The sequence below is a fragment of the Schistocerca piceifrons genome, chromosome 6 (assembly GCF_021461385.2).
Source record: "Schistocerca piceifrons isolate TAMUIC-IGC-003096 chromosome 6, iqSchPice1.1, whole genome shotgun sequence".
NCBI lineage: Eukaryota > Metazoa > Arthropoda > Insecta > Orthoptera > Acrididae > Schistocerca > Schistocerca piceifrons.
In genome coordinates, this window is record NC_060143.1 from 90843490 (window position 1) to 90870858 (window position 27369).

Consider the following 27369-nt stretch of genomic DNA (forward strand, 5'->3'; position numbering starts at 1 on the left):
ATAATCAGAATAGAAGAACAAAGAAACAACAATTTGTCACACGTGACAAATTGATATTATTATTGCTATTAATACATCGGCATGCGTGATTTGATTGTTTCTTTGTTCCTCTGTTCCGATTGTTTACGTTTATTCTGTGAAATTACAAATGTATTCTATAGGTTTGCTTCTTTCGAATAAACGAAGCGAAAGTGGACTGATATTAGAACATTGCAATGAACTCTGAACACACCTTACCCACGTCAGGAACATGTTGTCCCATACAACAATTTCACACGCACCACAGTACAAATACTGGTTTGACTAGGTCTCGAACCTGGTAGGACAAATTAAAACTATATCGAATTCTCCATGGGAACTCTGTTCCAGAGGCAGTCATAGTTACGCTTTTCCCGTGCTCCGTTACTTTTATTTACCGTTTACGCACGTTTTCCTGGACAATAGCATACAGCACAAACTATATCGGAGTTTTGGTTGATACTCTGTCTATAAAAAGTTTTTGGTACAGATCTGACATCAGGAGGTTGTGGTGCAAGTACCAACTAATGTGAAAGTATACGTGCAGCCACTTGCTACATAAAATCTATAACCCTAACAACTCACAAACATACACATTACCTCAATGACCGTCCGGCACAGAATGACCAGGAGCGGCCGTTCGCTCACCCTTATAAGCACTCGGTTAGCCTGCCAGTACTTATGATGAACGCAAAATACATAAAATGGACCACCATTTAAAACGTACACAAAGCATCAATACAATATATACAATGACGAAGAAAAAGTAGAAACACTAAAAAAATAATTAGTGTAGAGTAATAAAATTTCGAGAATATATTTTTGTAGGTAACATATTTAAGCGATTAATATTGCAAGGTCACAGCTTAATGTATGCTTGAGAGAAGCCATTGCAAATGTGAAATGCTGGTACATTATTAACTGGTGTAACTGCCAGAATGTCGAATGCAAGCACACAGACGAGCATGCATTGTATTATATAAGCGCTGGATGTCAGTTTGTGGGATAGAGTTGCACTCCTGGAGCACTGGTCAGTCGCTATAGGGACGGTTAATGGCGTTTGTGGATGACGCTGGAGTTGTCTGATGATGTCCCATATGTGCTCGTTGGAGACAGATCTGGTGATCAAGCAGGCTAAGGCAACACGTCGACACTCCGCAGAGGTTGTTGGCTTACGACAGTGGTATGTGGGCGAGCGTTATCCTGTTGGAAAACACCCCCTGGAATGCTGTTCATGAATGGCAGCATAACAGATCGAATCACCAGGTTGACATACAAATTTGCAGGATGGGTGCGTGGGATAACCACGAGAGTGCACTTGCACTCATATGCAATTGCAACCCGGACCACAACTCCAGGTGTAGATCCAGTTTGTCTAGTACACAGACAGATCGGTTGCAGGTCCTCAACTAGCCTCCTTCTAACCAACACACGACCATCACTGGCACCGAGGCAGAACCAACTCTCATCAGGAACACAGCAGATCTCCACCCTGCCCTCCAGTGAGCTTTCGCTTGACACCACTGAACTCGCAAATAGCGGTGGTTTGGGGTCAATGGAAATGGGTCAATAAAATAATAAATGTCTTGTGACTAGGGCCTTCCATTGGGTAGTCCGTTCACTGGGTGCAAGTCTTCCGATTTGACGCCACTTCGCTGACTTGCGCGTCGATGGGGATGAAATGATGATGATTAGGACAACACAACACCCAGTCCCTTAGCGGAGAAACTCTCCGTCCCAGCCGGAAATCAAACCCGGGCCCTTAGGACTGACATTCTGTCTTGCTGACTATTCAGCTACCGGGGGGCGGACATTGGGTTGATGGAATGCACGCTACAGCGCGTCTGGGTCAGAGCTGTCCTCGAAGTAACCGATTCGTAACAGTTCGTTGTGTGACTGTGGTGCCAACTACTGCTCAAATTGCTGCTGCAGATACAGTATGTTGCACCAGACTCATAAGCCCAAATCGAAGGTCTTCCATTTCGGTAGTGTCACGTAACCGTCCCGTGCCCGGTCTTCTTCCGACCGTACATTCTCGCGATCACCACTACCAACAATCACATACAGTAGCTGCATTCCTGACAAGTCTCTCTGCAATATCGCAGAACGAACATCCAGCTTTTTGTAGCTCTGTTACACGAGCTCGTCTAAACTCGGTGAGGTGCTGATACTGGCGTCTTTATCGCCTTAAGGGCGCTCTTGACTGACATTTACCACGTCCAGTCTCGAAAGTAACTGACACTCTCGACCATTACAGTGTTTGCTTTAGGCAAACCTGATTTGCATCCTCCTAGTGGCGCGAAATTTGAACAGATAGCTTCTTGCATAAACAGTAAAGATGGCCTGCTCAATAGAACGTCCCTTTGCACTCTCATTGGTCTTATCAAATATTATATTCGAAGTACAACTTTCAAGGAAGGAGCCAGGCGGCGGTGACCTACCAGTGACCCTGGCGATGCGGCCGCCGTCCTTTGCGAGGCGGTGTCCCGTCTGTCCGGCCACGTGCGCGCCCAGGCTGTGCCCCACCACGTGCATCCGCGCCCGTTTCCCACCTGCTGTGTCCTCCAGGAAGCGTACCAGGTCTGCCACACTCTCCGATACCTGCCACGTGTTCCACTTGGGCCCCAGGTACAGCGTCGATGAAGCCAGGCTGCCCCAGTCCACCGCCACCACGTTCACGTCGCCGGCCTTCAGGTACGCTGCAACACGCCGTACCGTGTCACACCTAGAAAAGCCGACAACACATTGGAAACATCCATATTCATTAAAAACAGTATCAGTATTATACGTCGATATCATATTCTCGTATGCTCTTCCTAGACATCAAGGAAGTCTACAACCATATCTCGCATTCTGGTCTCAAGTTCGAACTTCACTTGTACGCTCTTTCTATCAGTAACAGCTGTCTGATTGCATTCTTTCTTACTAACCAACCATCCATTGTAAAAATCAATAACACCCTCCCTCGAATTTTCCATCGAACTGCTGGCATGCCCAAAGGATCCATCCTATCATCAGTTCTCTATCTCCCATACAGAGCCAACATCCCAAAACGCCCATCCTCTGCACCTCTTCCAAAATATTGATCACACTGCACTTCTCGCAGTCCAACCTACGTTACAATCATCCCAACGCCCAACGGTCCTTCCAGCTTCAGCTCGACAACTGCACCTCATAGTGGTACAAGTACAGGAAAAGAGGAAACTCTGTGACCAGGCATTGAAGACCATGCAATAGTTGACTAGTCGCCAGATAATCCTCTGCCATTCATCATCGGATGCAGTATGAAGGCTCATGGGGTCTGCACACCTCACTCCTGGCTGTTGTTGACGTTTAGATCTTCCAACTGCTACTTCTCAATCATATTGCTCCTCAGTTGGCATCATGAGGTTTAGTGCACCCTGGTTCAGTCCTCCCATCAAGAAAAAATCGGTGGTGGTACTGGGAATCGAAACCAGATCCCCCACTTGACGGTCTTTCACATTGACCACTCAGCTACAGAGGTGGATGGTGTAACCAGTAGTACCTGGTACCTGCAAAATTATAGGTAATAATTATAGGAAAAACCACCTGACTATCCACAACTGCCCAAAGTATGTAACTAATCTGGTATACTTTATTATCTACCTAAAAGAAAGTCCACAGCAGACAAAAGCTAATAATTGGTCAAACACTGGGATTTACTTCCATGAGAATTAACTATACACATAAACTATCATCCATCCCACTTCTATCTAAGGCAATGTGTATGAACATCTGCTCCACTCAAGTTATTTCACCTCCTTCAAATTCTAGAACGACCTGTAATCATTCTCATTTTTCTGTTCTGAGTACCTTCTATCACTTGTATCATGCACTAGCTCATAAAGACACTGTATCTGCTCAGACATCTAGAACACCTTTGCCTTTCCTACATTTCCTACAGGCTTGCCTCCTGGTACTCTATAGTCATCCCATCCTTGAGAAACCCAGCTTGCTGGTGCATCTAGTCAATGTATCCCACGTTGCCCCTGTCTTCATATGCTCCATGTCCAACGAAACATCAGTCGCCTTCCAATAGAACACCATGAACCCATCCATGAAATTTGTACTTCCTTTCAACTATAACCTAGGCTATCAATCACACCTGATCAAAAATGAAAGTTCTAATCTTTCTTTTCCTTACATTTATATTCCACCTATCAGTATAGACATCCCATGTCCTTCACCATGTAAGTTCTTCCTTCTTTTGGGTCTCTACAGTCCAGTGTAGACCTTTATCACTTCAATGATTTTGTGTCCGTCCTAGTGCTCTCCAATTTCTGTATCCCATTTTCTGTATGTGTGACACCATCTATGTAACTGGCTTTTGGTCGACCACTCCCACTGAAATTTTGAGTTAGTATCTTCTTTAGCACCTCTTTATAGGTTATAGACATATCCATGTCACATGCACAGCCAGCCTCAATCTTGCCCACTTTACTATTCTTCTGACAGGTGACTCTTTATGAGTGGTATAAAGCTCATTGTTATTCCATCTTCCTCACGTCCCTCCCATACAGCACAAACCTACTCCTTGGAGCATTTTCCTCTCGAAGGCATCTGACTTGTTGGAAACCCTTAAGTCATTCGCACATGGGACGTGTTTTATGTCATAAAGCACACCAAATGTGTATTTGTCGTGGTTGCTACATGCTCTGAAATGGCTTGGTACAGATCACGGAGTGAGCAGCTCACCATTATTTTTGACTGCAGTGTTCTTCAGTAGCAGTTGCCAGCTACGCTATTAAGTGCACTGTTATTACGCTGTTTATACTAAAAGTACGCTATTAATACTTACATGCTCACATCATATGCCACAGCTCTTGCTCACTTTTAGATTAGATTAGATTAGTACTTGTTCCGTACATCATGAATACGACATTTCGTAATGATGTGGAACGTGTCAGGTTAATAAAAGGTGCCTATACAAGATATTACATTACACAAAATATTACACGACACTTAATATTTTTAATGTTTTTTTTTGTGGGCGTTGGGGAAATTACTCACGTATTATATCCAAAAATTCATCTAATGAGTAGAAGGAGTTGCCATTAAGAAATTCTTTTAATTTCCTTTTAAATGCTATATGGCTATCTCAGACTTTTGATGCTATCAGGTAAGTGACCAAAGACTTTCGTGGCAGCATAATTTACCCCCTTCTGAGCCAAAGTTAGATTTAACCTTGAGCAGTGAAGATCATCCTTTCTCCTAGTGTTGTAGTCATGTACACTGCTATTAATTTTGAATTCGTTTGGATTGTTAATAACAAATTTCATAAGTGAATATATATATTGTGAAGCTACAGTGAAGATCTCTAGCTCTTTAAATAAGTGTCTGCAGGATGGTCTTGGATGAGCTCCAGCAGTTATTCTGATTGCACACTTTTGTGCAATGAACACTCTTTTACTCAATGATGAGTTACTCCAGAATATGATGCCATAGGAAAGGAGAGAATGAAAATAGGCATGGTAAGCTAATTTACTGAGATGTATATCGCCAAAATTTGCAATGACCCTTATAGCATAAGTAGCTGAACTCAAACGATTCAGCAGATCCTCAGTGTGTTTCTTCCAGTTCAACCCTCATCAATGCATACACCTAGAAATTTTGAATATTCTACCTTAGCTACCGATTTCTGATTGAAGTCTATATTTATCAATGGTGTCATTCCATTTACCGTGTGGAACTGTATATACTGTGTTTTGTCAAAGTTTAATGAGAGCCCATTTACAGAGAACTACTTAATGATTTTCTGAAAAACATCGTTTACAATTTCACCAGTTAATTCTTGTCGGTTGGGTGTGATAGCTATACTTGTATCATCGGCAAAAAGTACCAGCTTTGCATCTTTGTGAATATAGAATGGCAAGTCATTAATATATATTAAGAACAGCAGAGGACCCAAGACCGAACCTTGCGGCACCTCATTCTTGATTGTTCCCCAGTTTGAGAAATCACCAGTTTTTTGCATATTATGTGAACTGCTTATTTCAACTTTTTGCACTCTTCCAGTTAGGTATTTTTTAAACCATTGGCGCACTGTCCCATTCATACTACAGTATTTGAGCTTATCTAGAAGTATTCCATGATTTACACAATCAAAAGCCTTTGATAGATCACAAAAAATCCCAACGGGTGACTTCCGGTTACTCAAAGCATTTAATATGTCATTAGTGAAAGTATATATAGCATTTTCCGTTGAAAAACCCTTTTCGAAACCAAACTGACATTTTGTTAAAACTTTCTTTTTACAAAGGTGTGAAGCTACTCTACAATACATTACTTTTTCAAAAATTTTGGATAAGGCAGTCAGAAGAGAAATTGGGCGGTAATTGTTGACATCAGACGTATCCTCTTTTTTATGCAGTGATTTAACAATGGCATACTTCAGTCTATCTGGGAACATACCCTGCTTCAGAGAGCTATTACATATGTGGCTAAGAATCCCACTTATTTCTTGGGAACAAGCTCTTATTATCCTGCTGGAAATGCCATCAATTCCATGTGAGCTTTTATTCTTGAGAGAGTTTATTATCTTCCTAATTTCAGCAGGAGCTGTGGGTGGAATTTCAATTGTATCAAATGGTGTGGATAAGTCCTCTTCCATTAACTGCCTTGCTTCTTCTAATGAACATTTAGATACTATTTTCTCTACAACATTTAAAAAATGATCATTCAAAATGTTTTCAACTTACGGCTTGTTGTTTATCAAGGCCGGCCGGTGTGGCCGTGCGGTTAAAGGCGCTTCAGTCTGGAACCGCGTGACCGCTACGGTCGCAGGTTCGAATCCTGCCTCGGGCATGGATATGTGTGATGTCCTTAGGTTAGTTCGGTTTAATTAGTTCTAAGTTCTAGGCGACTGATGACCTCAGAAGTTAAGTCGCATAGTGCTCAGAGCCATTTGAACCATTTGTTTATCAAGTTTCCATTCGCTTTGATGGTGATGCCATCATCCTGTACTCTTGGTTGCCCTGTCTCCCTTGTAATAATATTCCGAATTGTTTTGATTTTGTTATCAGAGGTATTAATCTCAGACATGATGCACATGCCTCTGGACTTTATTTTTCTGCTTTCTGCGTTGTACATGTCCTGTGTCTTTAAAAATTTAGTTCAGCTTTTCTTTCAAGTTGGCCTGATGCATTTCATTTTGCCAAACATGTAGAATATGTAGTACCTTGGCTCAACAGTGTATGTTGGGATAAGCCTTACTTTTAACGTGATGTAAGATTTGCTACTCCTTGGTTGAGTCTATTATATATTCTGTGACCACATGATAGCCAAAGTTTTCTCTTCATAACTTCAACTGTACTGAACCTTGGGTGAATCAGCCAGTCACGTAGAGTGCAGTCTAGATTTTCATTGGTCCATCTTCCTTTATAAATGACATCAAAAACTGCAGATTATACTTCTATTACATTAATATGAAACTCCCAGAACTAAGCATCAAATATGAGACGGCTGTATCTGCTGACATATGGTTTCCTGGCATTTTATTATAACAAATCGTACCAAAAACGGCACGTTTTCAGAGATGCTCATTATGACTGTACTTTGAAGCAGCAAGTACTCGATAATGTAAAAACTACCAGATATGGAAATAAACTCCATATGACTTAATCCAAGATGGTATTTGCCATGTTGCACTTACGATATAAATTCGATGTTACATATCACTGGTCACGTTACCCTCCATGTGGTAAAATCTGACTTTCCAGATCCTTTGTTTAACATTTTCTAGTGTTAGTGGAACGTGAAATTCTACGTTGTGACATCCCAAAAGTCGACCAGCTCCACATCCACGAATGATTTCATTGCACATGAGAGATGCCTTTACTGTTAGTGACCATGTTTCTGAGTCACACATGAGTGCTAGTGCTATAGATGTTATGAAGGTGATTAATTTAATGGTACAAATTAAGAGCCCTGAGAAAACAGTTTTGTTAGGGCAAATTAAGCTCTATCGGCTGCCACTAGCTCTCGGTTAATTTCACATGAGGTATCGTTGTTATGGATCATATTCAGTACCAAGTATTCAGATTCCTTGACCTTCTCAGACTCACAGCCAGATGCAGTTACTAACTTCGACATGTTTCCCACCTGTGCTCTTTCATAAGCCCTATATTTCGTCTTAGGAACATTGATTGTCAGTTCCCTGTCCTTTTAAAACTTGTTCTAATACAATAAACGACCCTTCATTGCTCTCAGACATTTTGGGACTATGTGTATATCATCGGCACAGGCTAAAAATTGCACCGATTTGTGAACGATCGTTCTCCTGGACAGCAGATCAGCTTCTCTTTTCGTAAGTTTTAGTGATGTGACAAAAAGAAGGCGCTTCAGCATACTCCCTTGATGTATACCATTGAGAATATGCAGGGGCTCTGACAGTACTCCTCGAACACTGACTCTGCTTCTCACATTGCTCACTGCCATCCTCACCAGCTTTTCAGGCATTCCCATCTCTCTTAGGGCAGCATATAATTTATCCCTATTTACACTATCATATGCAGTTTTAATGTCAATGAGTAGTTTGGTTCTTTTTTCCATATAACATCCTCTGCATCTGACATTCCAACTCTCCCCAACAGTTACCAGTAACTCCCATAATATCATACTAAAAGACTTTACATATCATCGCCATCATGCATTTTACATCATTAAGTTTTTCTTCTTCTTCATCATACCATGCCTAAATCATTTCTTATATTCTCATTTATTTTAATATTCCCTCTTACATTCTTCCACTCTTCTTAGAACATCGTTTCGTGAGCCTGTATTCTACTCCCTTGGTTTCTTGTTATTGTCCATGCTTCACTTTCATAAATAAGGAGCGCTACGATTATGTAAAACTTGAATTGGGTTTCTTTCCTGGCTTCATTCTGCAATTATTTTACGATCATTCTACATATGGAAGTAAAGTTATTTAATTTTTAGTTCACGTGTTGGCTATCTTCATATGTGATGTCGAATCCTAGATATTTAAAATTGTTTAACTTCCTCCAATATTTTAATATTAAAGACTATTTTTGATCTTACTGGTTATATGTCTTGAGATGCTACCACTCGTTTTACCTACTGACAATTTGAGGTTGTAATCTTAGGCTATGCTGCAACTTATGGACCACATCTGAAGGTCTTCTTCGTTTTCTGCAATCAGAGGTAAGTCATCTGCATATGAGACTGCATTTAGTTTAGTTTCATAGTCTAAAAAACTACAGTTTTATTCAACGTTTTCCATTTACTGATCACTTTGTGTATGTATATATTAAAAGATCGTCAGAGAACTATGTCACCCTTATCTTACCCCATTTTCTGTGGTCACTGATTTTGTGATGTCACATATCTACAACAAAGTTAGTGCTGTGTATACACTCTTAATAGCATTTATGAGGCAAGATGGATAACCTCTTTCAGCCATTATAGCATTCCTCTGTTCACATGATCAGATGGATTTTCAAAATCAGTAAAAGCAAGATGGGTTTTCGTATTTAATTCCCGTCTCCTATCTGTAGCTTGTTGTAGTGTAAAAGCGTGATCAGTAGTTGGTCGTTCCTATCTAAAACCTGGTTAGTCTTGTTTTCAGGACTTTGGAATATCAGCTGAATCCTGGAGGCCTATATCTCTGTAGTTACATAATGTAAACATCACTCACAGATTGAGCCTTAGGCCTGTTCCGATTGGCCGACTGCTGTCTACAAGGAAGTATGAGTTATTATATTTAATTTAATTTTTTACATCAAAACTGTAAATTATATCATCCAATGGCTAAAGAGTGGCAATTTGGACTCCGCTAGCCCACCCCTATTATGGGTTATGTAAATGACTGGTAAATTTAAAAAAACTGCCACAACATTGACAATCGTGACATATTTCTCAGATATATTGGGCTTTCACAATTTTATTTTCTATGTAATTCTACTGGTACTGGATACAGACAATCGCAGTTTTCTGACATGCTGCCAAATGTTGTTTTTGTTGTCTTTTTCAATTTGAAACCCCCTCCATAGCTGAGAATGCGAACACACACCTATGCAATGGCGGAGGTACTCACATAGAATCCTGATGGTGGAAGAAATTTTCACCACCGGTATATGGCAGTAAAGTGGAAGAGAATTGGTGGCATAAATTTCCTGATCACTCATGTTGGCACCAATGTCTTGGCTTAAGTTTCTGGTCTCTCTGCAGTGTAACATAAACTGGAAACATGTATACTGTTATGGAGATGTTCGTCATATGTATACATTAAGTAGGGCAGTCTTCATGGTAGTACTCGAGACCAATAGGCTATTTGCCAGCATAGGATTTCACCCTCTCACTTCTCTCACATCACACAGCAGAAATATGACACCACGCTGTTCACACACTAATTACAGTCACATGCAGTCAATAGATACTCTTAAGGCACAACTTTCACACATCATCTCTTTGGAAAGGAGATACTCTTAAGGCACAACTTTCACACATCATCTCTTTGGAAAGGAACTGTTGTGTGCACAGGAAGAAATTCCTCTCCAATTAGCGGACTGAACAATGCCTTGCAAACAACAGAATATACTCTTCACTCTAATATCTGGTTTACACATCACTACAGACTAGTCTCTCCGTGCAAACCTCTTCGTCTTTGCATATCTACTGCAGCCCGCATCCATTTGAACCTGCTTATTGTACTCAAGCCTTATCTCCCTCTACAGTTTTTAATCATCACACTTGCCTCCATCATCAAATAGACCATACCTTCATGTCTCAGGATGTGTCCTGTCAACTGATCCCTTGTTTCAGCTACGTTCTGCAGAATACTTTCTTTCTTGATACTTTTATTAATTTATAAGGGTTTATCAATCAATCTAGTCTAATAATTTTATTTAAATTAAATGTAATGAAGGTATTAATTTTACAAAAATTCAACAAAATTATAGACAAAACGCGTGCATCAATTAACAACAACAGATTACAACAGTTTCCTGTTTCAAACCTAGCAAGTTTTTCACTCTCTTTGACATCTGAAAATGTGATCCATAAAAATATCGATGTTTGATGTCTGATATGTCACAAAAATCGGTAGCAATTGTGTAATTAATCTAAAAGTCTATATATCTATATTTCAAAAACCTGTTTTTCCTCAAACCCATTAAGGTGAGAGCTTGGATAGTCCCTTTTAAAGAGCAGGCTGATTTACTTTCCTACTCTATTCCAGCCGAAAGTAGTGGTCTATCTCTTATGATCTTGTCATTGTCATCAGGATGTTAAACCGAAATCTACCTTCCTGTTCGTTTGGCAGTTGTTCATTTTAGTGGAAAGGCATGAGCTCTGAGAAGCCACCATTCAGGGTTTTTCTGTGCCAGTCACCAAAAACGTTCATGCCGTTTTGGATCCCAAAAGTAACTCTAACTTCATCCTGTGGTGATTCACCTTATTTTATCCGGCTCCTGTGGAAACGTTTTTGATGACTGAGTTCTCTCGTTGGACTGTTTGGCACACTGCAGAAACTTGGGAATTCGCTTAGAATGCATGGGAAGAGAAGCTCCAAGAGAACAAGTAGCACTGGTCTGTCACATGAGTCAGCGGACACTGGGGCAGGGCCAGTTCACTGTGGCGTCTAGCAGATGGCAGCAGTGGTAACTCACCATCCTTGAGGTTCTGCACGGTGGTGCTGTTGAGCGACGACATCCAGCCGTGCACTATGAACTTCGTCTCCTTCTCCGGGTCGAAGGGGCTGTGACTGAGGCGCTTCTTATCTCCAGGCACCAGCCGCTGCGACGAGTGGCGGTTCTTCCTGCGAGCAAAGCCGTTATGTAGACGAGCTCCAGCACTGGCTCCGGACGCACGAAGGCGAATCAGTAAGCTGAGGCAATTTTTTTCTGCTCCATTGGTTGACAGCACTGTCTCAACAATCAAGTACCTTAACCTCATTGTTGTTCTTGTGGATTAACTGTGCCCATTCAGTGGACAGCTCTAGTCATAGTATCTTTGGGCCATTTTATTATGGTTGCCCTGTTGTCCCTGTACAACGAGGTAGAAATGAAGGGAGCGGTTCGATATCTCTATTCTGAAGGAACTATCGGTGCTGTGATTACTCACAGAATGCATCTGCAGTCCGATGATAGCTGTCTTAGTGAGTGAAAGCATTACGAGTAAATAAATCGCTTTAAAAGTGGACGTTAATCTGTCTGTGACGAAGATTTGGATAAGCCATGCAGTTCGTAAATGGACAGGAACAGTGACGATAGTCGTGCCAGAATTGAGGATATTCCACATGAACTGAACATTAGCCATGGTTCAGCATTGACAACTGTCCACGAATCTGTAAGCCATTGTAAAATTTGTGCAACTGAGTACCACGTGAACTCACAGACACAAACAGAAACATTTGGAAATGTGGAAATAATATTTCAATCGTTCTGAGGAGGAAGGTTAAGACTTTCACATTCGTATAGTAACCTTTGATGAAACATGGCTCCATCAGTACGAAGCGCAAAGTAAGCGACATGGTGTAGAAACATTCATCTCCGCCTACAGAAAAAAATTCCAAAGCCAAGATTCTGTACCAAATTTGATGATGACATTGTTTTACTATATGGAAATTTTACTATTGATTCATTACACTGCGCTGCACTCGGCAACGTCTGACGCACAAAACACAAATATGTGTCTAATAATGGACACAAGTGGAGTAACTGGGTTAAGTTTATTAGAGATCCTAGAACCAACATGTCCCAAGCTCTAATGAGAGGCTGCTCCCTGGTGCAATTGGTGTAGCCCACCCTTCAGGATGGTTTCAAAACAATTTGTTTTCAGAATGGTTCGTTCACTTTATTGAGAAAACATGTCCGACTGAAGAAAGGCCTATTCTCCTCATCTTGGATGATCATTATAGCCACATTCGAAATCCAGATGTGACTGACTTGGCAAAAGAACACCACGTGACTATCATCTCACTTCCTTAACATTGCACCCACAAACTGCAGCCTTAACTGGGTTATACCCTTTGAACCGTTACATCTTCACCGACGCTGATTTCATTGCTGCTGAGTAGGTTGCAGGAAAAACTTGCTCCACAGTGAAGCATAGACCTAATGTTTCTGAATCACATGCTCCTCTACTTGCTACTTCTGGACCATCGACTTCATCTGCTTCTTCTTAGAGTTATCCTGATGTACAGTCACATCAAACTCTAGTTGTGCCAGTTGATGAAGCCATCGAAACACGGGTAAGTTCTCTAGGGACTTCAATAAATGCAGTTTCACCATTCGGCATATTTCCTGTCCCCAACACTAAGAAGAGAACCACAACGCGGGGACAAAAAGAGCACCAACCGCCTGCCACATCACTGGAACGCCATACAAAGATTGGCTGACAGTCGCTCGACAAAAGTGCTCTCAAGAAGAGGTCGTTGAGTTTCTCTGGGGTTAGAGGCTGGCCAGCGGACAGAGGTGCAAAATCCAAAGGCCTTCCAAAAAAGAAAATTTGTTCCACAAAACTATCTGATTTATCATTGGACTCTTCAGGCTCCTGCAGCCCTCACCTTGTTGGCAGCGATAATGACCTTGATGTGAAGGATGGGGATACATTAGACTCAAGCGATGCAAGTTGCATCTTTGGTGATGAAAAGTACTCTCAGGACAGGAGAGGAGAGGTGTGGATTAAATGTGTTACGTTGCCAAATGTGGGCACACTTAGATTGTGCTGGCGCTGAAGGAGCTACTTACGTTTGCGATTACTGTAAATAATTTCAAATTTCATGCATAAATGTAGACTAGTCTACCGTATTGTATTGTTTTACTCCACTTCATTAAAATATTTCAAAAGATTTCTTGCATCTTTTGGTGGATGACCGTATTTGCACGCCCTTTTTTTAAGTTCCATTTTACCATCTTTTTGTAAATCTTTGTTTTCGAATAGAAATAATGGATAATAATCATTGTTTCGCCAGTCATAATTTTTTAACTTTTTGTAGTTGTTAATGGAGGTACAAAATCTAGAATTTTTACAAAAGAGGGTACCTTTAAGTCAAAAATAAAAGAGGGTGTCCACATTTACACCTTTTCCTATAGCACTAGACATAATTTGTTGTCAGCACATTTTACAGTTGTTGCCGGCAGTAGCTGCTTCAATCTGTTAATGTATAACTCGACTAGTTCCACTCTCAAAGACTCTCTTTCATGATATGATGTTCAGAAAACGATGCGAGGATGCACATCAATCCCGTAGAGAGTGTACAGAAAAAAATTGGCAATTAACAACTACGCTACCCAGAAACTATAATATATGGAGGTTGGTCAAAAATACGCAAAAACCGCGAGAAAGTATCCTTGAACATAAATTCGATGCTAGTTAAGCCTGCAGGCTGCGCCGTTGTATTTGATCACAATAAAGACTTGTACAATGTCCTCAATATGTTGCAAGCGTCGGTCGTGATCAGAATATTGTTCTGTGTTGCCGTGACTGCATTATATCGGACTGAGTCAATTCAAACGTAGCCAAATTGTTGGTGCTCGTATCTTGGGCGATCCAGTAACTAAGGTAGCCGAAGTGTTTGGTGCTCCAAAAGGCGCCGTATCCAAGGTTTATACCATATACAGGTAAAGAGGAGAAACATAATCCTCTATTTGACGCAGCGCGGACGTAAGTGTGTGTTGACTGACCGGGACAGACGGTCATTGAACAGGATTGAGACGACAAATAGAGGACGACAGCTGCAGAACTCATTGCATATGTGAATCTCACACTCGCGAAGCCTGTCAGCACCAAAACAACATGAAGGGAGCTGCATAAGCAGAGAATTGCAGGGCGAGTAATAGAAGGAATTCATTTTGTCGGATGAGTCTTGTTTCACATTGTCACGTCTTCTGGCCGAATTTACGACATAGGAATGAAGCAAGACGGGGGTTCGGTGATGATATGGGCAGCCATATAATATTACATGGGCCCCAATGCAAGATCGTGGTACTGCCAAGGATGATGTGACCATTTTGGCTAATCAGGTCCATCCCATGGCACGATGTTTGTTCCCCAGAGGTGATTCTGTGTTCCAAGAAGACAGGCCACTGTTCTCACATTTCCGTTGTCCAGGGCTACATCTACATCTACATACATACTCCGCAATCCACCATACGGTGCGTGGCGGAGGGTACCTCGTACCACAACTAGCATCTTCTCTCCCTGTTCCACTCCCAAACAGAACGAGGGAAAAATGACTGCCTATATGCCTCTGTACGAGCCCTAATCTCTCTTATCTTTGTGGTCTGTCCGCGAAAAGTAAGTTGGCGGCAGTAAAATTGTACTGCAGTCAGCCTCAAATGCTGGTTCTCTAAATTTCGTCAGTAGCGATTCACGAAAAGAACGCCTCCTTTCCTCCAGAGAATCCCACCCGAGTTCCTGAAGCATTTCCGTAACACTCGCGTGATGATCAAACCTACCAGTAACAAATCTAGCAGCCCGCCTCTGAATTGCTTCTACGTCCTCCCTCAATCCGACCTGATAGGGATCCGAAACGCTCAAGCAGTACGCAAGAATAGGTCGTATTAATGTTTTATAAACGGTCTCCTTTACAGATGAACCACATCTTCCCAAAATTCTGCCAATGAACCGAAGACGACTATCCGCCTTCCCCACAACTGCCATTACATGCTTGTCCCACTTCATATCGCTCTGCAATGTTATGCCCAAATATTTAATCGACGTTACTGTGTCAAGCGCTACACTACTAATGCAGTAATATCATTACAGGATTCTTTTTCCTATTCATCTGCATTAATTTACATTTATCTATATTTAGAGTTAGCTGCCATTCCTTACACCAATCACAAATCCTGTCCAAGTCATCTTGTATCCTCCTACAGTCACTCAACGACGACACCTTTCCGTACACCACAGCATCATCAGCAAACAGCCGCACATTGCTATCCACCCTATCCAAAAGATCATTTATGTAGATAGAAAACAACAGCGGACCTACCACACTTCCCTGGGGCACTCCAGATGATACCCTCACCTCCGATGAACACTCACCGTAGAGGACAACGTACTGGGTTCTATTGCTTAAGAAGTCTTCGAGCCACTCACATACTTGGGAACCAATCCCATATGCTCGTATCTTAGTTAGGAGTCTGCAGTGGGGCACCGAGTCAAACGCTTTCCGGAAGTCAGGGAATATGGCCTTGTGATCACGAGGATGAATTGTCGTATCTCCTCTGGCTACCACAGTCTCCAGATCTCAAATTACTGAGCTTTAGTGGTCTACTTTGGAGAGAAGTAGACCACTTTGGAGAGAAGGGCCTGTCACCGCTATTGCGCTCCATAATCGGTACTTGAAGTTGCCGCCATTTTGCAGCAGGAATGATATAAGATTCCCTTGCAAACCATACAGGGCCTATATTTATCCATCCTGAGACGAATGGAAAGTGCATGCCAACCAACGGCTTTTCTACACCATATTAGGCACGGTAATGGCTTTTTAATATTTTCAACATTTCGCAGCCCTGTCAGCAACTGTACAAATATTAATTTTAAATTAACAACAGCCTCAGTTGCAATGTTTACCTAGATTTACCTAGGTTTCAGTTCAGAATAAAAGGAACTACGATTTGTCCATAATGGAAAACGTCAAAAAGTAAAAACTATAATAAAGTAATACATCGCCATATTGCAATAACTTATCTGGGAAACAGCCTCGGCCCCACTTCACGATCGCAGTACGGCAGCAACGGATGTTGTACTGGAACTGGCTATAGCCTCGAGAGCGCATGCGCGATAGTGTGTCATGCGTACTTGTTAACACTGGTACCAACATGTACTCCTAAACTTAAAATTTTATGAATAACCAGAAGCGACTAACGATACTGTATACGTTATCCTGTAAGGAACAAAGATATATCGACTTTTTTCTACTAATAGTAGCCTGCAGAAGAACCTGATTCACACTTTAAAAAAGCCTAAAGATAAATTGTCATTATTCGGAGTTTACAAGATTACATGTGGCAACTGCCCGAAATTTTACATCGGCCAAACAGGAAGAGCCTTACTAACAAGATACAAGGAACATATCCCTACTACATCTACATTCATACTCCGCAAATCACCCAACGGTGCGCGGCGGAGGGCACCTTACGTGCCACTGTCATTACCTCCCTTTTCTGTTCCAGTCGCGTATGGTTCGCGGGAAGAACGACTGCCGGAAAGCCTCCGTGCGCGCTCGAATCTAACTAATTTTACATTCGTGATCTCCTCGGGAGGTATAAATAGGGGGAAGCAATATATTCGATACCTCATCCAGAAACGCACCCTCCGAAACCTGGCGAGCAAGCTACACCGCGATGCAGAGCGGCTCTCTTGCAGAGTCTGCCACTTGAGTTTGTTAAACATCTCCGTAACGCTATCACGGTTACCAAATAACCCTGTGACGAAACGCGCCGCTCTTCTTTGGATCTTCTCTATCTCCTCCGTCAACCCTATCTGGTACGGATCCCACTCTGATGAACAATAAAAAGAATAGGTCGAACGAGTGTTTCGTAAGCCACCTTCTTTGTTGATGGACTACATTTTCTAAGGACTCTCCCAATGAATGTCAACCTGGTACCCACCTTACCAACAATTAATTTTGTATGACCATTCCACTTCAAATCGTTCCGTACGCATACTCCCAGATATTTTACAGAAGTAACTGCTACCAGTGTTTGTTCCGCTGTCATATAATCATACAATAAAGGGTCCTTCTTTCGATGTATTCGCAATACATTACATTTGTCTATGTTAAGGGTCAGTTGCCACTCCCTGCACCAAGTGCCTATCCGCTGTAGATCTTCCTGCATTTCGCTACAATTTTCTAATGCTGCAACTTCTCTGTATACTACAGCATCATCCGCGAAAAGCCGCATGGAACTTCCGACACTATCTACTAACTGAAGTTGGAGATGGCGCGCGTGGTTCGACATTCGCTGTAGTGCAAACGGCTCACGCACCCAACCCTCCGGATAATACTCAGCTCTTGCATTGCGAAGTGAAGGGTGCGAGGTTGAATATTTTGGAAGAATTGCAAATTTTTAAACACTTACTATATGACAAAAATAACCTTCTTAACGACCAGCTGTAGCTGCGAAACAAAAACTTTTTAGAAGGTTTTTAACCGTTATTCCATCCGCCATAATTTTAGGGAATAATCATACCCTTACCAACATGTTTTTAGCACTCCCGTTTGCTGATTAGCTGGGATTCAAATGGTTCAAATGGCTCTGAGCACTATGGGACTGAACATGTGAGGTCATCAGTCCCCTAGAACTTAGAACTACTTAAACCTAACTAACCTAAGGACATCACACACATCCATGCCCGAGGCAGGATTCGAATCTGCGACCGTAGCGGTTGCGCGGTTCCAGACTGAAGCGCCTAGAACCGCTCGGCCACACCGGCCGGCAATAGTTGGGATTATCTGGTATTTCAAACCCGTAGTTTTCCTCATGCGGTCAAGTTCGATGATTAGCCCGAATATTCGAGGTTGGCTTAAAATAGTAAACGCATTGCTTCCTTCACTTTTGACGTCCAACAAATTATTACAAATGTTAAGACAGTCGATATATCTTTGTGGCTTACAGGATAATGTACTCTTCAATTTCGTTAGCCGCACCTGGTTATTCATAAAATTTTAAATTTAGGACTACATGCTGGTACCAGTGTTAACAAGTACGTGTGACACACTATCGCGCATGCGCTCTCGAGGCTATAGCCATTTCCAGTTCTGTTGTTGCTGACGTACTGCGGTCGCGAAGTGGGACCGAAGCTGTTTCACAGATAAGTTACTGCAATATGACGATGTATTACTTTATTATAGTTCTTGACGTCGTCCATTATGGACAAATCGTAGTTCCTTTTATTCTGCAGAAGGTTGGGTTATCCCAAATGAAACCTAGGTAAATCTAGGTAAACATTGCAACTGAGGATGTTGTCAATTTAAAATTAACGGTAATGACTTGTCTTTGTATTGTTTCCATATTTTTTTCCTCCTTCTGCATTGTACAACGAATAGTACTCACTTCCACAGATTTCCCATCGATTTGCGGATTACAGATACCATTGTGGATGCATTAAACTGGAGAGGGCGGAGCTTGCCTGGTGTAGAGGTGGAAGCCGACGTCGTCGGCGCTGGCGGAAGTGAAGAAGCGCGACGTGTCGTCGGGAGGCGTGAGCATGGCGACGCGCGGCCTGTTGTCGCCGTCCGGCATCACGACCCACGTGACGCCGAACTGCGCAGGGTCCAGGTGCGACCACTCGGCGCCCAGGGCGGCCACCTCTTCCGGATCTGGGCCTGCCGAGCACACGCAGCCTCACCACCACAGCTTCATCTTACAAGGGGAGGCCGCCAATTGTGAAATTCAGATTCGATTCATACTGTGCATAATAAAAGCTCATGGCCAGAGGTGTAATGTAGCAAAGCACCAAGATGCACTTCTCAGCCGTTGTCGAGAAAATCGACAGTTAAAAGAAACCGCTGCGGTGAAATACTCTCTACGATTAATAGTTATCTACAGCGTCGTGGCGCAGGGGTAAGCGCTTGGCTTCGTAATCCGAAGGACACTGGATCGAATCTCGCGCCATGCAATTTATTTTAATTTTGTTTTTTGTAATTCAAATGTATACACACACACACACACACACACACATACACACACACACACACACACACACACACACACACACATATATATATATATATATATATATATATATATATATAGTCTCCAACAAATTTTACATATTCACATGTACCTTTACCTTTAATCCATATAAATACAGTTTCATTAACAGATATTTTACGTCTATTACGTGTATACAAGGAGAAGGGTGAGGGTGACATATATGAGGATTTTCCAAAGTCTTTATTTGCATTTTCACAAACATGGTATGTGCGGTAGGCTATGACGTCACGGTCGACAAAGCTTTCCAGTCCTGATACGTTAGGAACTCCAGTACCACCTCGTACAATGGCGACTGTCAACCAGCCGTTGCCATGAGAAAATGTATCGTTCAGATCAATACTGAAGTTAAGCCTACATCCACAAAAGACTGCAGGTCCATCTAGTAGAGAGTGTGCGGCGACAGATTTTATGGTATTTCTCTTCTTGTCGTACAATGGCGACTGTCAACCAGCCGTTGCCATGAGAAAATGTATCGTACAGATCAATACTGAAGTTAAGTCTACATCCACAAAAGACTGCAGGTCCATCTAGTAGAGAGTGTGCGGCGACAGATTTTATGGTATTTCTCTTCTTGTCAGCGGCAGATGTTGTCATTTCGACGTCTTCAATTGTTTTATATATTGTCTGTCTTGCACGGCGACGATATCTTCTGTTTGGCATCTTGGCAGCGTCGCCGTGCAAGACAGACAATATATAAAACAATTGAAGACGTCGAAATGACAACATCTGCCGCTGACAAGAAGAGAAATACCATAAAATCTGTCGCCGCACACTCTCTACTAGATGGACCTGCAGTCTTTTGTGGATGTAGACTTAACTTCAGTATTGATCTGAACGATACATTTTCTCATGGCAACGGCTGGTTGACAGTCGCCATTGTACGAGGTGGTACTGGAGTTCCTAACGTATATATATATATATATATATATATATATATATATATATATATATATATATATATCTCCAATCCATCGTCCATCATCAATTGTCTTCTCCGATTTTTGCCGACATGATACGATACGCGTGGTATGCATCAAACCTGACGAACGATAGAACAATTTTTTCAGAATGTCAATCAGGTGTGTTTCCCAACAGATAATTTAAAAAAACAATTGTTCTTGTAAAAACGCATCGTTTATCAGATGTGCTCGATGTCGTGCTGTTTTCTGCTTCCCATGTTTCTATGATAACTATCACTCTGGTTCGTGCGATACTCCAGCTACTTCTGGTCACTAATTGTTAATTATGTGCGAGTGTATACCGAACTTTTCAATAAATTGTATCCACTTGAATACTATTTGTGATATTGTGTTTTATTTCAAGTTTTATTTTTCCACGACAAACGACTTGCAACAACTTATTATATGCGTAATTGTTGCGACTGATTGCCGGGAATTATATATATATATATATATATATATATATATATATATATATATATATATACAAGCGTACAAGGAAAAGGGTGAGGGTGACATATATGTTGATTTGCCAAAGTCTTTATTTGCATTTTCAGTAACATGATATGTTCGGTATGCTATGATGTCACGGTCAACAAAGCTTTCCAGTCCTGATACATTGGGTACGCCTGTTCCACCACGTACAACAGCGACTGTTAGCCATCCATTTCCGTGGGTAAACGAATCATTGATGTCGATGCTGAAGTTCAGTCTGCATCCACAAAAGACTGCAGGTCCGTCCAGTAGAGAGTGTGCAGCAACAGATTTGATGGTATTCTTTTTCTTGTCGGCGGCGGATGTGGTCATTTCAACGTCTTCAATTGTTTTATATATTGTCTGTCTTGCACGACGACGGCGACTGTATGCCATACAGAAGATACAGTCGCCGTCGTCGTGCAAGACAGACAATATATAAAACAATTGAAGACGTTGAAATGACCACATCCGCCGCCGACAAGAAAAAGAATACCATCAAATCTGTTGCTGCACACTCTCTACTGGACGGACCTGCAGTCTTTTGTGGATGCAGACTGAACTTCAGCATCGACATCAATGATTCGTTTACCCACGGAAATGGATGGCTAACAGTCGCTGTTGTATATATATATATATATATTACAAAAAAACAAATAATAAAAAAAAGTTGCATGGCGCAGGATTCGATCCGGCGACCTTTAGATTACGACCCGGAGCGCTTACCGCTGCGCCACGACGCTATGAAAAATTAATAATCGTAGAGAGTATTTCACCGCAACGGTTTCTTTTAACTCGATTTTCTCGACAACGGCTGAGAAGTGCATCTTGGTGCTTTGCCACATTACACCTCTGGCCATGAGCTTTTATTATGCGCAGTATGAATCGAATCTGAATTTCACAATTGGCGGCCTCCCCTTGTTAGTGCCACTCAGCCACGAGTGACTCAGATGACACTATCCGCTGAGAAATCTTGAGCGCACACTTACTAAATTGCCTGACAAAAGATGTTGAGCCGCGTGTGGCTCGTGTTCGTGCCTTTTCTTATTTTACACGCTGTTTTTACCGTACTGCCACCTCGTTGTGTTAATTTTCCATTACTGTCGTCACTGACTTGCTGCCTTGCCTGCCCGCGAGCGGCAGCAGCAGTGCTTATCGATCAAATAGTAAAGTTGTATGTTCGAGTGTAATTGACAGCCCCTTATTTTGGCCCCTTTCTACAATTTATGTTCGAGTGTAATTGACAGCCCCTTATTTTGGCCCCTTTCCACAATTTATTCTATCTGTCCTTCCTGTGGGTTAAGCGGAGCATTTCAGATGTGAAGGTTCCAGAATGAGATTTTCACTATGCAGTGGAGTGTGCGCTGATATGAAACTTCATGGCAGATTAAAACTATGTGCCGCCCGGGACTCGAACTCGGGACCATTGCCTTTCGGGGGCAAACGCTCTACCGACCGAAGGTCGTGAGTTCGAATCTTGGTGCAGCACACAGTTTTTATCTGCCAGGAAGTTTCATATCAGCGCACACTCCGCTGCAGAGTGAAAATCTCACTCTGGAAACATCCCCCAGGCTGTGGCTAAGCCATATCTCCGCAATATTCTTCTTCCAGGAGTGATAATTCTGCAAAGTTCGCAGGAGAGCTTCTGTAATGTTTGGAAGGTAGGAGACGAGGTACTGGCAGAAGTAAAGCTGTGAGAACGGGGCGTGAGTCGTGCTTGGTTAGCTCAGTTGATAGAGCACTGGCCCGCGAAAGGCAAAGGTCCCGAGTTCGAGTCGCGGTCTGGCACACAGTTTTAATCTGCCAGGATATTTCATATGAGCGCACACTCCTCTGCAGAGTGAAAATCTTATTCTAGAAACATCCCACAGGCTGTGGCTAAGCCATGTCTCCGCAATATCCTGTCTTTCAGGAGTGGTAATTCTCCAAGGTTCGCAGAAGAGCATCTGTGAAGTTTGGGGGGTAGGAGACGAGGTACTGGCAGAACTGGAGCTGTGAGAACGTGTCGCAATTTGGGGTAGCTCAGTCGGTAGAGCACTTGCCTGCGAAAGGCAAAAGTCTCGAGTTCGACTCTCGGTCTGGTACACAGTTTTAATCTGCCAGGAAGTTACAAAAAATGTGAAGCAACAGAAAAAATTGTCAGATGTAGCTTCGTACACATACACTGATGAGCCAAAACATTATGACCACCTGCTTAATAGCAGCGAAACATATCACTAATATCAGGGATCCGACACTTTAGCACGTTTCTGGCTCCGAAACACGGAGTGTACCGCTGAAAGGTGACATCGCTTTTGGGAAAGACATCAAGCATGAGGGGCTGAGGGTGATTCGCAGCTGTCATCGCATCTTCGATTACTACCACAAAATGGAAATGAGCGTTTTGCATCATTGGCCAGGAGGCTCCTTACGGGGCAGGTCCGGCCGTCTTGGTGCAGGTCCTATTACATTCGACGCCACCTTGGGCGACCTGCGCGCCGGATGGGAATGAAATGATGATGAAGACAATACAACACTCAGTCCCTGAGCGGAGAAAGATCTCCGACCCAACCGGGAATCGAACCCGGGCTCGTAGGACGGAAATCCGTCATGCTGACCACTCAGCTATGGGGGCGGACGATTACTACCACAGGTCCCATGTAAGCGCAAGATAATGTATCCCATAGCATAATACTGCTCCCACCAGCTTGCATCTGAGGTGCGGTGCACATTTAGAGCCGCCGTTCACCTCGATGATGGCGTTTGTGGAGACGACCATCGACCTAGTGTGGCAAAAATGTGATTCAACCGAAGAGCCGACAAGTCGAATCCTGGCAGTCCATTGTTGCCCACTGCAATTTTAATTGACGACGTTGGATCAACATGTGAACATAGGGACAGTCTGCTGCGGAAATCCATGTTCAATAATGTGAGATGAACGGTGTGTTCCGAAACACTTGTGCGTGCACCACCATTGTGCTCTTTCGGCAGAGATGTCACAGATCACCATCTATCCTACGTTACGTAGCAGACAGGCCTCCAAACCCCACATTCTGTGAAGGGTCGTGGACGTCCAACCATTTAGCGCCTATTGGTAGTTTCACTGTCTTTCTACCTCTTTCTGTAGTTGCTCTTGGGAGTAGCACTTGAACATTCGACCAGCTTCATTGTTTTCGAGCCGGCCGTGGTGGCGGTGCGGTTCTAGGCGCTGCAGTCTGGACCTGCGGTACTGCTACGGTCGCAGGTTCGAATCCTGCCTCGGGCATGGATGTGTGTGATGTCCTTAGGTTAGTTAGGTATAGGTAGTTCTAAGTTCTAGGGGAGTATGACCTAAGATGTTAAGTCCCATAGTGCTCAGAGCCACTTGAACCATTGTTTTCGAGATACTCGTTCATGGGCTCTACGTAATAATAATCTGCCATTTGTCAAAGTCTTTTATCTCAATGGATGCCCGCCCCAGTAGCTCAGTGGTCAGCATGACGGATTGCTGTCCTATGGGCCCGGGTTCGATTCCCGGCTGGGTCGGGGATTTTCTCCGCTCAGAGACTGGGTGTTGTGTTGTCTTCATCATCATTTCGTCCCCATCCGGCGCGCAGGTCGCCCAATGTGGCGTCGAATGTAATAAGGCCTGCCCCATAAGGGGCCTCCCAGCCAATGACGCCAAACGTTCATTTCCATCTCAATGGATTTTCCTGTTTGCAGTCCATACCTTCAGTAGTCCATATCTTTGCTAGGGTAATCCCCTGTCCCTGTCTGCTCCGCATACATATTTTTGTTACTGCGTGAACTGCTCGCAATGCCACCAGGTGGCATCCAACTTCGCGGTGGGCAGTGGTCATAATGTCTTGGCTTATCTGTGTACACACCATCGGCGGTCATGCGAATGATTAAAGCTGTAATTCTCTGTGATAGGTAGAACAGCCACCAGAGGGCGTTAGCGTCGTTCGTGTTTAGTTTTGCTATCATGTCTGGTAGTTTATGTAATGGACGTGAACAGCGGCAGATGTTGAGTGATGACTGTTAAGGAAACGGAGATGCCATGTACTCTCGTGAAACAGCGTTATCAGCACCTGACAGAGTTTTAAAAGGGCTTCATTATGGGTCTCCATTTAGGGGGCTTATTGAGCTCTACAATTTACAGTTTTGTGCGGCATTGGGATGTGACAGTGGCCTGACATTGAACTGTGTGGGAATGTGAGGTTAGGCATGCTCGTCATAAGGGTTCCAGCCACCACATCTGCCCACCTAAGGGAGGATCAACATGTTGTACAGCAAATGCATTGTGACCCATTCACTTTTGCACCTGCCATCAGGGGACAACTAATGGACTCCGTATAATATTTTGTGTCATCCCACACCATTGCGTGGAGATCAGAAGCAACCAGACTAAGGAATTAGCCCAGGTGACCATTGTCGGCAACTATGGTGGCCACCTGTAGACAGATCCTATTCGTCCACTGTTTTGGAGAGGTACAGCCGTCCTAATCCCGGCGTGACGGTATGGGGAGTCATTGGGTATGACTTCAGGCCACAGCTGGCAGTGACTGAGGGAATTCAGACTGCACGTCATGGGTATCTTGTGTCTTCTTGTGTTACTTTTCATGTGACAGTATCTTGATGCCATTTTTCAACAGGATAGTGCTCGTCCACAAATAGAACTATGTACGTGACACTAAGGTACTCCCATGACCAGCAAGTTCCCCAGATCTGTCTCCAATGGAACACATGTGGGGCCATCTCAGGTGTCGACTTCATCCTGGTGCCAGTGTCCAGGGTATCGAGGATCAGCTACAACATTTGTGGACCAGCTTGCCTCAGGTGAAAATACAACCAATCAGTGCATGTTCCTAGGCCAGAGGGAGTGCAGTGTTGTACCAATAGATAGGCTCATACTCAGTTTGACTTAATTTAATAATACCTGAAAATGCATCAATATCCCCTCAACTCGTGAAGTTTCATTTCGTTTTCTTCATGTTTTTATATGGCAGTGCATAAGACACGACAGGGAGCATGGGGTGTGTGTGCAGTAGGAAGCTGCGGCGGTGACGTCACAGCCGACCATACCGGCGATCAGTAGCCTGCCACTGCCATAACCTATCGTGTTTTTGAGTGAATACAAGGATGTATACGTGAGTGTGAGTTTCAATGGCTCTGAGCACTAGGGGACTTAACATCTGAGGTCATCAGTCCCCTAGAACTTAGAACTAATTAAACCAAACTAACCTAAGGACATTACACACATCCATGCCCTAGGCAGGATTCGAAACTGCGACCGTAGCAGTTGCGCGGTTCCGGACTGAAGCGCCTAGAACCGCTTGGTCACAACGGCCGGCGAGTGAGAGTTATTATCGGCGATTGACGATTAAGAGCAGAGTTATGTTACAGTTATTACTGTATTCGCTTGTTCTGAGGGTATGTTTTGAATTGTTTTCAGTGCAAAACAGTCAATTGTTCTGCTTACCACTGCAGACAACGAATTAAGTTAGGAATTAAGTTTCATGTATTTGGTAAGAACAATGGGACGAAACAAGAGTGAATAACTGCTTGTAAAGTTGCAGATGAATTTCCGGTTACTAACTCTTGCCTGTGCTAAATACATCTTTCTGATTCAGATTATGAAAGGGACATGAAAAGCGGAGTGGTTAATCATCCTCCGAAACGGGAGTTGAGGGCTGTTGCCGTTCCATCTCTACATCTCTCACTATCCAGGACTGATTTAGAGGATAGCAGTGAGCGTAATAATGAGAGAAAAACGTGGGGTCGAAAACGAATTTATTGTAAAGAACTGGAAGAGATGTTAGTTGTAAATAATCAACCAATGGAGCTACTAGTTCAAATAATAAACAGTGTTGTAAAAGTGACAACGTACGTTTGTTCCATCAGTTAGATATTACAGAGAGAAATAAAACAATTTAGGCAAGAGGAAACAGATCTAAAGGATTATCTCAATTATTTAAGTGAAACATTTTCAGAAAGCGGTTGAGGTACCATTTTACGACTCCCTACAAGTGGTTACTAAACAACGTGCTACATGGTCATCTGAAGATACTGCAAGGGATGAGACAGTATATTGTTGATCTTATTTAGCGTTACGTTTTTAAATATGCACAAATGTATTTGTTTATTTAAATAATAGATTAATAATAGTAGTAGTAAAAATTAAAATGATGATAATAAGAATAATAACACAGTATGGCATGAAAGTTCCCAGTTGTATTCACAGCTGT

At 42.8% G+C, this 27369-nt stretch overlaps 1 protein-coding gene across 1 annotated transcript in view; it reads right to left on the reverse strand.

Annotated features, from left to right (window-relative positions):
* Positions 1 to 27369, reverse strand: part of LOC124803159 (pancreatic triacylglycerol lipase-like) — an 86541-nt gene that overhangs the window by 35750 nt on the left and 23422 nt on the right. Inside the window, exons 2-4 of the mRNA XM_047264340.1 lie at positions 19144 to 19339; positions 11667 to 11815; positions 2460 to 2717 (exon numbers count right to left, since the gene is read on the reverse strand). Coding sequence (XP_047120296.1) covers positions 2460 to 2717; positions 11667 to 11815; positions 19144 to 19339 — 603 coding nt within the window. The remainder of the gene's footprint in view (positions 1 to 2459; positions 2718 to 11666; positions 11816 to 19143; positions 19340 to 27369) is intronic.